This window comes from Quercus lobata, chromosome 6 (assembly GCF_001633185.2).
Source record: "Quercus lobata isolate SW786 chromosome 6, ValleyOak3.0 Primary Assembly, whole genome shotgun sequence".
Lineage (NCBI taxonomy): Eukaryota > Viridiplantae > Streptophyta > Magnoliopsida > Fagales > Fagaceae > Quercus > Quercus lobata.
Window position 1 is genome coordinate 27,985,233 of NC_044909.1, and position 14,033 is coordinate 27,999,265.

The 14,033-nt window shown below is 33.7% G+C and overlaps 1 protein-coding gene across 3 annotated transcripts; it reads right to left on the reverse strand.

Moving 5' to 3' along the window:
• Positions 1–299: 299 nt before the first annotated feature.
• On the reverse strand, positions 300–13,470 carry LOC115993743 (MACPF domain-containing protein At4g24290-like). Of its 3 annotated transcripts, none has more exons than XM_031117712.1 (8): positions 13,386–13,470; positions 12,503–12,802; positions 9,595–9,833; positions 5,326–5,524; positions 5,164–5,241; positions 4,887–5,070; positions 3,540–3,706; positions 300–1,215 (listed from the first exon to the last, which is right to left on the reverse strand). In XM_031117712.1, the coding sequence occupies exons 2-8, from the start codon at positions 12,776–12,778 to the stop codon at positions 508–510; spliced, it is 1,851 nt and encodes a 616-aa protein (XP_030973572.1). In that variant the 5' UTR covers positions 12,779–12,802; positions 13,386–13,470; the 3' UTR covers positions 300–507. The 3 variants fall into 3 exon arrangements, with proteins under 3 accessions (XP_030973572.1, XP_030973571.1, XP_030973570.1); XM_031117711.1 differs by lacking the exon at positions 13,386–13,470 and adding an exon at positions 13,260–13,359; XM_031117710.1 differs by lacking the exon at positions 13,386–13,470 and adding an exon at positions 13,260–13,356 and having other exon boundaries at positions 12,503–12,908.
• Between the last annotated feature and the right edge of the window lie 563 nt (positions 13,471–14,033).

Here is a 14,033-nt window from a genome sequence, read left to right on the forward strand (position 1 = left end):
ATTCGAGAGCTGTTGCCACATCAATGTTGTTTGATTTTATCATAATTATCTTAACATTTTATTTTATATATTCATTATCAAATGAAAATGATCAGATTTTGTCATGTCATCTGCGATTAAAAAAAATCTTAATTATAACCATTTACATTTATGTAAATTATTGATCACATAATAAAACTCAATCCATTTATTTCAAAATAAAGGAGCCTCCAAAAAAATAGCAAGTAAAATATCCATGCACGCGCATGACTATCTGGAAGATGCCAACATTACAAATTTACAATGCCGATACAACTATAAAAATCAAAAGCTGAACTGACTAATAGAATACAAAATCGTCGAAATCAACCAACATAATAGCCACTCTGGTGTAACTTTCTGTACAATGACATGTTATAGCAATTCTAACTGTTATCTTCAGTTCCAAAATTTCTTTGATCGACAAATCAACCAATAAAACCAATGACAATTCAACTTTCCCTCTATCTGTACAATGATAACTATAATTCACCAATAGTCTAATAGAGCAAACTTTACATGCAAACCAATCTTCCCACCCTGGGTCACTAGCTTAGCAGCTGTTACCAACCAATGCCCTGGAGCATCATGGGGTCCTCGCACCACCTCAGCTGTTTCCACATATTTAAGTAGCTTTGTAGAATGAACTGGTATTGGTGGGCCATTCGGATATATACCAGAGTTAAGTGCATTAGGAGTCTGCTGTTGTGTATTAGTAACGGTCCGCTGAGTGAATGTAAATGTTGTGCTCAGATTCGTGAGGAAATTTGACTTTCGAGAACCTTCAGGTGCAGCAGCCCACTCTGTCTTGCGGATGGAGCAATTAGGTAAGTGCATATAAAGAAGACGTAGGTGAAGTACTGTTTTGGGCCACTGCCCTTTACTAAGAAGCTGAGCACCAGTCACAATATAAACACCACTTAAATCTCCCTGCAGCCAGTTTGGATCATGCTTAACCACTGCTGTGCACACATTTGAGAATCTCTTCCATTTGACTGGTTCTAGGAATTGGTCACTAAGCTCATGATCATCAGAACCTCGCCACAGAAATGGCTTGTTTGTGGTTGTGGTATCCGATGAAAGGGTCATCGTATTTGGAAGGCTTGAGAGATGCTGCAAATGTAATGCCAACTGGTTGCTTTTCTTTCCTTCTAAGTACAAGCGCAGGCCAACCACTGGTTTTTTTCCAGTTGAAACCTGAAATGGTATTGAAAATATACCTATAAACTTAAAAACACCATAATTAACGACCACTATTTTATGCCAATGACTTTTAGGTCAAATGACATTTCCTAATATTTTCCCATGGAGACATCCTAGTTTGAATTCCCCCTCCCCCACTTATAATGTACCAAAACAAATGCAATTTTATATTGCTCAGCTCATACAAATAGTAATCCCACTGTTAAAGAGCCACAGTAGAATAGAAGTAGCGTAAAAGTGAACCTCATTAGAGACCTAAAGATTTTAGACATCCTATTGTCAGTAACACTAACAGGAGATCCTCTGTTCTCTACACTAGGTCTTGAGGCTAGTTGCTTGCTCCCAAGCCTGGCCCATAGTGGGCAACCCTATTTGTTCTCACAAGTATAGGATCAGTACCAAGTGCTGGTCCCACCAAATTTGGGTCCAGCGAGGGATAGCTTGGTTATGGTCCTGTCCTTCAACATTTTTTGTTTTTTTTTTTTTTTTTTCAGCTATGAATAAACTAAAATGTTGAGGTAGTATTCAGGAAACATGCATAACTCATAGCTAACTCATGGGACAAATCACTAATACATTGTTCAAAATTTTAATTATAAAAGAATTACCATAAGGGCTGGTGGCATTATAACAATTCATGGAAGAGAGTCAAGCTCAATTAACTCATAAGGCCTTTATTTACTTAGACCCTCTGCTTCACCTATCTATATCTACACAACAAGACATGAGTAAGGTTATGGCTTTCAAGAACATGCTAAATATCTCTTAAATATAAACGAATCCCATAGTCGGACATAAACTGCATCTGATGTGCATGCATAAACTGCATCTGATGTGCATACCCAAGTCCGTGCAAACCCTAGAATTTAATTGACTAACTACAATCCAAGAAGCATGTGGTTTGTACTCACATCAATTTTATTTAAACAAAAGAACATAAAATGCTGATCATCTTTTACCACATTGTTAAATGGCAAGAAAAATTTGGTTGTTTGAGTTTTCCATATTTGGCATCTCTTGAGTGATGCCATAGATTCTGATTCAGCTGCTAGAAAGTTGACTCAAAAACTTTGGTTGTCATGAGAATATAAAAAATTTGGAAGGTTCTTCCTTTGTTTGTAATATGGACAATTTGGAGAGAGAGAGAGAGTATATATTTTAGGATTTTTTATGGTAATTTCCATCTTTCATGTCTCCTTTTTTCTGATGAAGTTATTTTACTTATAAAAAATAAATGAAAGGAAGGGATTAATGACAAGAAAGTCACTCATCAAAAAGCTATAGCCAGGCTAGGACTTGTTACAGGAAAATTAGGAAATGAAAGAAGTCTATAACTAATCTCATCAGCAACAGCCCAAAATTGAAATACATGATATTTAAAGAGGTTTTGCATCCATATGACCCCTAGGTCATCTCTAGATATTATGCAGCACAAGAAATCTATGACTCATTAGCAACATCAAAACCGTGTGCGTGCGCGTGTGCATCTCTCTTACTCTAATAAAAACCTATAATTTGTAAAATAAGAATGAACAAAAATTTCATCTAGAAAAAGAAAAAGTTTTGCTTTTAAGCTCTATGTATCTCCTTCGTTTCCAAATAGTATTGAACATTATGTGGATTAATTTTAAGAAAAATTCAAGACCTAGAGGGTGTTTGGTCATTGATTTCAAAACATATTGTTCAGTGTTTAAACACTGAACAATATTGTTCAAAAACAAAAAAAATATGTTTGGTAAACCATTTTGGAACAGGGCTGTTTGAAAAATATTGCTCAAAACATATGTTTAAAACAATAGTTTTTGAAATCACCTTCAGGTTGATTTTGAACAACAAAAACTATTGCTGAGTGGCAGTTTTGTAATTAAGTTGAACAATATTAAGGCCCACCAGTCAGCTTTTTGAAATAATGCTCTCACGCCCACAGACACAACAGGCAGCAATAGTAAATAATATTTTATATTTATTTTGTACTTTACTGATTTAAAAAATATTTATTTTGTACTTTGTTCAACTTTTTTTTTATCATCTAACACACACATACCAAACACATATTTTATGTTTTTGAACACTAAAACATGTTATTTAAACCATGATACCAAACAAATTTTTTTGTTTTATAAATACTAAAAACATGTATTTCAATAACACTTTTTAAACTACAATTTTCACATCTTTTTAAACAATAATTTTTGAACTCTATAACCAAACGGGCCCCTAATAACTGACTAACCCATATAAATGTCGGAAAAAGAGTCTGACAGAACAAGGGCACATGTGCTGATGGACAAACATATATATAGGGTGAGAGACAGTACCTGGGTAGAGCTGACATAAATCTTAGGACCCAGGAAACTAAACTGCAGGAGAGGGCAAGAAGCCTTTCTCCGTTGATGCCCAAGAGGCAGCTCACAAAACATAGGTGCCCATTGCCTGGGAACTTGAAACTCCAAGAAGTGCTGTAAATCCTCTGGAGAGGGCTTGTCTGAAAAGAGAATGAGTGAATCAAAGCTCCACTTAATGATTTACAAGAAGTCAAAGCTCTACTATTACATAATATTTCAATACAAAGATAGTGAGGAGATGGAAAAATGTAATTAGGAACTCAACAAAGAAAAGGTACTATGACACTTTACAAAGCCATACTGGAATGAATTCTACTAATTCGTAATATCCAGGTGGATTTTAGACATCAACCAAAAGTCAGTCCTCTGGGGAAGACAAGCCAATCTTGTCTCTTATCATTGTAACATTCTCTTGTCAATATTCTTTGACATAACAATATAAGCTAATAACATTTTTTTTCCTTCTTTCCCTTTTGCCAGTACGGTTGAGTTTCTATCTTAACATCAAGATGTTATAGAAGTTCTCAAATTTTGTATACATTCTCTGGCAGTACCAGTGATGGGGGAACATAAGTGGCAGCCCACTTTGAAGACCTTTAAGAGGCGAGGAAAAGCTGGTTCTAGTGCTCAAGCCTTAATTTGGGATGTTTCAGGATGTTTCGGATGATGGGGCACTCTCTTGGGACCTTGCTTACTCTAATTTTAGAATAAGGGTAATTTGGTAATTTCTAGAAATCTGGAACATGCTGTCCTTGGCTGTACCAAAGGCCCATGAGTCTTACTTTATGTTTCGAGTCCTCCTTTTTGGTTTGGGAGTTATTAAGTCTTTTTTATTAATTGTCCTTCTAAGGTATTAACAATAGCCTCTATGCTCCATTGTAGTCAATGTTAATTCATTAGTGATTGATTAATAAAATTCCAGCAGCTTATTTAAGCCTTGACAGTGTGATTGCCTTCTCCTTCCTAAGTGTGATTACTTAGGAAGTCCTAGGTGTGATTGCCCAGTGTTTTATCTTTCTTATTTACTGTTTTATTCTCTGTTTCAGCCCCAAAACAGCCATCAATATTCATTCTTTTCTAACCTAAAACCATTAAACATCAATCCTTACCCAAAACTCATTAAAAAACCTAGTATAGTGCTGAATTCTAAAAGATCCTGCATCACCCAGCCAATATACATTTTTAACTATTGAAACAGAAATTTCAACTAGAAACAATCACAAGTGAGTTATGTAACAATTTTAAGTGGGCAATGGATGGTGAAAATCCATGGAACTTAATATTTATTTCTATTCCATTGGCTTGAACTAGAGCACTTACAGCGAAGATACAAGTTGATTGCATGACTAAGATAACCACTGCCTGAAATCCCAGTCAGAAGAGAAGTAATAGGAACAAACTTGAACAGGATTGCTTCAGGTTTAGCAGGCACAGTCTGGAGCCAATTGGAGTGACCGTGCACAAACACATCCCCTCCCCTTTTCGAACAAACAATACTGAGGCCCTGTTCCAAGTTTAAAATAAAAAATATAATATATCCATTGCCCATAATTTTTATCCATAATATATACTAGATTTTCTTGAGTTGTTGGCTTACATCCTTGCTTGATGTTTCTGAAATACTGGTCAACTGCATTGTGTTTGATTGTAATACACGATTAAAAAGCTCAGGAACCTAGAGCATTAATTCACATTCATTAATCATATACAGTATATTCTATAAATTTACAACATGAAATAACAAGATGAAGCACAATACTTTCTGTTTGCCATCTCTTGTTTTCATCTGCATTAGTGAAGGGCTTCCATCTGAAAATAGAAAATCTCCAAGATCTTCCAAATGTCTTCTTAGATCAGCAGGAGGAATTGTTGATGAAGGCTTCTGCTTAACACAAACTAAATCTTGACCTCCAACAGCCATTCCTACTATTATGTGTGTCCCATATGTCTGGATGAATCTGCCTAATAAAATTTATCAGTGTCCATATAAGACAGCAACCCAAGGTCAAGCATGACCCAATGTCCCACATGATTTGAGGACCAACAAAAATATCTCACAGACTAGTCAGCCTCACATTTGGAATACTCAGATTCCATTCTCTCCGCCACACCTCCACCTTTCCCCAACACAGATACAAAAACAGGTAAAAGTAATAGAAAGAAAAGAATATCCAAACAGGTAAAGTCCAACTAACACTGAAAGCTGGGCTAAAACATCTTTATCATATTCTGTTTTCCAGTTTTTCCCCTTCAGCTCAACTTCACACATTTTCCCAAATTAAAGGACAACAAAAAAACGGCTACTTCCTAAAACAAGGGAGAGGGGGATCCTTAGTTTTTTATTACCTTTAATTTTCCTTTTTTACCAATTAGCTCAAATCAGAGGTTGAGCTTTGGTGTGATGACAAATGCACCAAAAGCAACAGGTTGCAAGTTTGAGTATGGGAATCAGCCTTTTCAAAATAAAATTGGTTGTAAGGCTGCCTACTAATCACCTCTACCAAACCCGTAAAAGTTGGAGTTTTGTGCCCTAAGTACGACCATTTAGCTCCAAACAAAATGTGATTGTGCTAAGAATATGTAAAAGTTTATCATGTAAGTCCCCTCATTTGAGAAACATAAAGAGTTTGAACAGTCGAACTGGAACAATAATATCTTCACCGCCATGACTTTGGTTAATGCATAGAACCCCTCATTTGTGCTTGTGCTACTGTCATGATTTCACATATAACAAAGAAGATTTGAGGATACACAACATGAAAAATTTTATGAAGGAAAACATGACTTCTTGAATAGTATGAGGAAATATTTATAGCTAAGCAGGAGCATGGAAATCTTAAGAAGTACTAGAATTTGTTCAAAGGAATCTTGATGAGATATAAAAATACTCCCACTGTCCTAATAAAATAGATGGGTTTGTTTCCTTTTCAGGCTATCCCAAAACATATGGAAGATTCTTAAAATTGAAGCATTTATCCATTTAACTTCTCATATTACTCTTGAATTTGAACCCACTTAAAAAAAAAAAAAAAAGACCTTTCTTAGTCCACCTTAGGGAATTTTAGGAAGATTTTTACGTATATTTTGTTTCATTAAAATACATGCCATTTGTGAACTCCCATATTTGGAGATGAAGTACATCCTATGGCCAATGAAATTATAACTTTTTGAATAATGGTTAAGTCATTATATTCACCTTTTCCTATTAGCTTATGTTTTATGGGACAAGTGGTAATTTACCATGATATCAGAGCAGGTAGTCTTGAGTTTGAACTCTGTCTTTACTCTACCTCCCATTAAAAAATTAAAAACTCCAAATATTGAGCTCTAGTTATTGAAGGAGAGTCTAAGCCACACATTTGGGGGAGTATTAGTATAATAATTAAGTAATTAAATTCACCATTTCCTATCAGCTTTTACTTTTGCAATTAATGGAAATTTATCAATATCTATGTTCTTAATTTCTTCTTTGTTTGGTTTTCCTATAGAACCATAAATTTCACAAAAGTCAGCTTGGGTTTAGGAAGAGATCTCTAGGGTCAAATATGCAGATCAGGTGTCTGATATTTTAAAAAATAAAAATAAAAATTCTAGGGAAATAGGAAATATGAGATCTCGAGAACGCAAGAAGTAGTCAAAGTTAGCTTGAGGAGGTTTCACTGACACTACTATGCTATGATTGCCAAGCAGTTTTTTCCTATAGAAATCCAGTCCAACTATAGATTTTGCAATGCCATCTCTAAGAGTTGTTGAATTGACACCAAACCATGTAGTTCTGATGGTACATTCGTTTCTCCCCAACAGGGAGAGTACAGGTTCAATCCACTGGGAGTGTAGTCCCCTTAACCTTTACTGCTAAAAAACAGGTTTAAAGATTCTTACTTTTTTTTTTTTCCCTCAAGTGGCATATTTAGTATTAATAAAGAGTATTTATAACTAAAATCATGGGTTTTCCGTATGTTGGGAACAAAACATAATCATTAAACAAATTTACCAAAAATAAAAATAGAATTTGCCACATGTAAGCACTAGTTATTTCAACAAAATGATAACTTTTCATAACTTTAACTTACAGACATAAAAGATGCCCCGAAAAACCAAAAGGAGGGCTAAAAAAGAATAACAATTAAAAAAAAGTAAAGGATTTCAAGTATGCAGTGGTTTTCTTAGGCAGTCAAAACCGATGTGATAAGGATTTTCATTCTTTAGGAGCAACAAACTGCATCAAGAAAATATTTCTAAAATGTATTCAGCTACCAAAAAAGAGGATCAATATATTCTTCTTCCTAGACTCTTCTACATCCCATAATTATTAGTTTTACAAGTATCAAATTTTATCTTGAATGAAGATCCGAGAATTCAACCTACTTCAACTTGGAGACAAGATGAGTACACAGTTGAATATACAAGTCAAAATGAAGGATGGACTTATTTTCAAGACTCTTGTAATCATTGATTTGTGATTACATATAAATTTAATGATATGACAGAAACGAAAGATTCTTTGTGCATAATGCTTCTAACAATGATCGAAGAGGTGGTGTAAGTCTCAAGCTCAAGAATTCCTATACTTAAAACAACTTCAAACTCGAGGCCAAGTTTTTTCCCAACTAAGGGAGAATGATACCAATGAAGATTAATTTTTCCCCACTTTGCAAGTTTGTCCATTAAAGATTTATTTTATGAAATCAATGTATGAAATTCAATTGAAGCATGCATCATATTATTTTAAAGATCTAGTCATACATGTTCGAGGTAAAAAAAAAATTTAATCCGTGTTTTTACTTAGAAGTTACTGTTATTTTAATAATTATGGGCATAACTATAATTTCTGCAATTCTTGCAAATTAAGGGTATTTTGGTCATTGATTTGCGTCTAAAATATTTACCTTATTAGGTTTTTATTTTAGTAACTAATACATGCAATTTCAGTGAATTAAAGGTATTTTGGAAATTGAAGTGCATCTAAAATATTTACCTTATTAGGTTTTAAGTTTAGTAATCAAATTAGGAATCTTATGTTACTAGTACAAGAAAGAGTCTCAATATACTTGATAAATTGCCGCTTGTCCAAAAATTAAGTTGTTAGGAAATAATAAATTTAATAACTATTATGCTAATACTCCACCTCATGTGAGGGCCAAACTATCCCTCAATAAGTGTGGGCCCAACACATGGCTATTTTTTAATTTTTAAATGGGAGGTAGAGTGGAAATAAGGTACTCAAGACAATGGACCATGATACCATAATAAACTCCCATATGTCCCAAAAACTTAAGTCTTTGGCAAATAATGAATTTCATCATTTAACCATTATTCCAACAATATTAAAACAATTAAGAGAGTTAATGAATAGAAAATTGGGTCTTTTGGTTTATGAAAGACTTGTATCCTTAGCATTTGATCTTTTTCTTCTTTCACAGGTACTTTTCAAGGTAATGTTCAGGCCCCAAAAAAAATTAAATTTAAAAGAAATTCACTGTTTTCCTCCTCCTTTGCAACCCAAATTTAAACTTTTTCCTTCCTCTTATCAAACCCTAACACCACATATTCTCCTACAAAATAGCCACAAACCCTTCAAACTCTAATTAATTCTACAAAGCCTCAGCGTTTCTTCTAAATCTAACACCTTAAATTACTTATAATAAAAAAGATTCCTAAACCTTAAATCAACAAATTCCCCTAACCCTAGGCCCACCACAAATAAAAGTAGACAAGATTTTCTTAAATTTTTCCTATGTCAGATGATATTACTGAGTTCCCAGGTATCAGAATGGAATTGCCCAAAGCCAGTCCTACTGAAGTGGGATCCTTAAAGGGATAATCTAGTTACAACCCTGACCTTCAGCATTTATGAAAGAAACCTGTGTGCGTGTGTGCGCGCGCGCGAGAGAGAGAGAGAGAGAGTTTGTGCATATGCATGTGTGTGAATGCTTTTCATCATATCATATGTGCAATTTCTAATACAAAATGAGAGGTTTTTAGTGTCAAATGATAATTATATAGAACTGAAGATTGGAAAAACCACCTAGACAATGAAGCTGGATCCCAACGAGATGGAACAGACTTCTTTACGTCATCTTGCAGTAGTAATGGAGATGCTGTTAGATGCAGATAATACAATGAGATGAAGTAGCCATCAAAGGCAAGATATTTGGTATCTGCAGCATCATGATACCAGTCGCCACTTAACTCAAAAATAGCATTAAGATAGCCTGAGGGAATTTTCCCTTGTATTGAAGATTTCTGATTAAGCAACTCAGACATCTGCAAAAAAAAAAGAATGAAATGAAACATGTAGAAACTTAGCCATAAATAAGGCTTAAAATTCAGATTATTTTCACGAAATCATATAAATTAAAACTCACTGGCACCCAAAATCTCGTCATATTTTTAAAGTTACTAGCAAATTATAAAATTAATCAAAATCTAAGACACATTAGATCCAGAGATTATATTCACATTAAATGCCATAAGCAACCAGTAACTACTGTGATAACATTTTGCAACCAAATGTATATGATCAGTCATATCAAATTTAAAATGGCACAGCTTCAAAGTCAAATAAATAAATGAGCAAACAGCAAGACAGGTTGATTTGAAAAACAGCAGCCATATATTTCTAGCATTATCATTTCAGTTTGTACAAAATTAGCCAAATATATCTAGCACTATCATTTTCACTCTTTACTTTGTAGCCTCCAGTTATAACATTCTCTTAAGAAAATCTTAAACCAAGGAAATGTTTTCTGGACCCTTCATCTTACCATACAAATTTCTGTTTAAATTATGAAGTTATTCATATATTGAGATTTGTGCCTGATGTCATGATAAAATAACATCAATTTGCATTGGATTCAAGGTAAGATAACACATGGAAAATGATATATATCATGTACACAAATATCACAGACATTTCATACTGACTGTGTCATACAATAAATGATGCAATACAATAGACATCACAACCTGCGTATTGTTGGATAATAAAAAATCAATTTTAAACCGTTCGCTTATTAAAAGAAAAAAAAAATCAGAGAAATCATTTCAATACTAATTCAAAACTAGAGGCAGTTAACTCTTTTATTGTTCTTTATACAATATCTTTCAGCTTTTAGTGACACAGAATACAAGAGGCTCATTGGTTGACTTCAAATCATCTTTAAAATAGGGTACAAATTTTTTTTCTCCAATCTAATAAATGCAGTCTGTTGGCTTTTTCAGTTAGCAGGAAGTCTTAAATTTATGTTTATTGGCATTAGAGTAGGTTTAATAAGTTTTAACTGTCGGGCATCTCTACAATTTCCAGCATCTATTGACATGTACTGTACACATGGAAAATCTCTTCTTTCTTTCAATTTTACAAGAAACATAGCCCACTTAGTTTGGATCAAGTTGTTTTATCGAGACCTTATGACCTAGGACAGCACCAACAGGGCTTTTAGGTTACTTTCTTCTCTTGATAGATTTTAGTGGCCAAAGGATCGAAAAGGTATGAGGGATTAGGTTTTAGAGGTTGCAAGGGCTTATTGGGCTTAAAAAGATTGAATCTTGATGGCTAGATGTGGTTAGAAACCAAAAGGAAAATTGCAGGTTTTTCTGGGCTCTAGTGTAGGTATGTCTTTAAGCTTCACAATAATTAGAGATCATCCTTATTAAATCCAACTTCTGCAAATTTGTAAGGTTATTATCTTTCTCACTTTCATTAGTCATTAGATTTTAATCAAAAGCTAGGAGTTATGATATACCAATAACAATGGACATTGCCAGACCACTGGTTTAGCTCTTCCATTAGCATTCTTCACCAGGAAACAAGCATTTCAAATTTTTATAGATTCTATCAATGAAAGAAGCCTCCATTCGTGTTTAACTGGAAGCACCAGAATAAAGCAATAAAAATCTTATATTCTCTCCCTGTAAGGTTTTTGCTGTCAACTTACCCAATGAATTTCCTTCCCACCATCACCTTACCAATGTCACATCTTACTACAAGCCTACAATATCTCCAAATAACCCGTTTGGAAGCATGAGACTTGTAAAGATATTAGCAATGTAACCACATTAGTCATTACCTCCCTACAAGCTTCGGTTAAAAATCTCTTTTCCTATCAAAGTCAAACCCAAACCATGATTGTGAAGAATGAAGCTTTCCTCATTTTACCAAATCTTACAATCCCAGGCAATTCTCCATAAAACGACTACTAATAACACATACCTAATACCCATATTTGTTGAAAAAGTTATTGGGGATTTGGATTTCATCCAACTTTCTATTCTGCAGCTGAAAGTTCATTAGAAGCTCCTATGATTAATCACAGTCTGTAATTTGTTCAAAACATTTAATCTTCTACAATAAGTTCCACCTGAGGTCAATATCTGTGCACCAAAGATGGCTTCATGTATCTTTCTTATTACGAGCACATGAAAACATTTTTATCTTCAGCAAAAACCTTTACCACAACTTCTTCAGTTTGCAGTATATTGCATCAAACCAGAAAATCCCTAGAAATATCTACAACCTAGTTCATCAAGTCCTATTAAAAGCTTCCATTTGTATGAAACCTGAATTTCATATCTTTAGGTTCAATTTGAAAGAGGAAATTTCACTGCAGATAAAGTCCATAATAGCTTGACAAATCAAGAATTCTTAGGATTGGATACTACTTGTTACTTGACACCATTTTAGACTGCCTACTCAACATCATCTACCAAAATCTACAGCTAAATCTCTTTTCCGAATCACATTCTATTTGACATCATTACATTAAGAAGCTTTGATTCAGCAACATTACTTGTTTTTGATTTTGAACTCCCGTTGTTCAAATCATCAATAGGCAAAGTGTATAAATATAAGGGTGTATATATTAAAAATAAAAATAAAAATCATAAAAGGCTCCTACAGAAAATATACAATTAAGAATAAGAAAAGGGGGAACCTGATTGAATTGAAGAACATCGGACTTGAAGCGAAGTCGATCCCCTTTATCACAACGAATATCGAGAGGAACAGCAGGAATGGTGGGACCAGCAGGAATGAGAATGTCTCTGTTGTTAAACTCATCCACCACTACCAACCTTTGAGTCCCTTTGGCAAACTTAAGCCTAAAATCACTCGTTAAATCGAACCCTTTACCCAAAGCCTCCATCGCCTTCATCTCAATGCCCACTTCTACTTCTACTTCTACCCCTTCCTTCTTCTCCTCCGCCTTCATCTCTGCTATCTCAAATCAAAAGCTCTGAAAAACAACCTTTGCGTTTATAAACAACAACAATAATAATGTTGAACAGAAAGAAACTTTCAACATGGTCCATCTTCAATTCTTCATGCATGCTTTCTTTGACCTAACCAATAAATAAATAAATAATAATAATAATAATAATAATAAAATCAAATCAAATCAAATAAAAAAACTGGACACTAGTACTGGCGTTATTTGTATAAATATATATATAATTGAAAGAAACGTGAACGGGTAGTAGAGTTTATTAATTAAGAGAGAGAGAGAGAGAGAGAGAGGTTTAAATAGGTTTTCGTTTTTCAAAGGAAGTTTCCTGGAAGAAAGAAGAAGTAGAAGAGATATACAAAAATCTCTCTCAATAATACTAGTAGGAGTAATTAAATTAAATATATTACTATTAAGCATTTGTATGTATTGTTATTATATATTCCTTCATTCAATAAATAAATAGTACCGTAGTAGGGAGTAGTGTGTGAGTCACTCATGGCATGGGATTGTATTTGGACTAGGTCCGGGTAACAATTTTCAATTTTCAATTTTCAAATTTCAAACTGCGTAGGAGAGAGAGAGGAGGACCCACGTGGAATTGACGAAGGAAGAAGAAGAAGGTAGCGTAGCGTTGGATTCTGAAGTCAACTTGATGACCTACTGCTTTCTACCTAACCCATCCCACTACTACCAACTACCTCTGCTTTACTTTCTGTCTCCCTCCCCCCCTCATACTTATCTTCTTTTTCTTCTAATTTTTTTGTTTTCCTCAATAAATAAAAAAAAATTTAAGGTATAAAAGTTTTAACTGCTTTACCATAATCATAGGATGGAAAAACTATGATTTTGTTGTTGGGTTTTCCCACAATTGTGTATTTAAAATGGTTTTTTTTTTTTTTTTTAATAAAATGTGTTTAAGGACCTATTTAGTAAGTATACTTAAACACATGTTTTCAGTTTTTAAACAATATTACACGTATTTATATACACTTTTTCACGTACACATATATCAAAAAAATACAAACAACTTGATAAACTTTTCTATTTTTGTTTTTTGACAAGGAAATTTAGTTCATTTATATTCAAATGAATGAGTAAAAATTTACGAACTCCACCATAAATTAACCCTAAAATATATAGAGAAGATTAATATATATATATATATACACACACACACACACATATATATATATATATTTACATATATGCATTTCCTTAAAAAAAAAAAAAAAAAAACTAT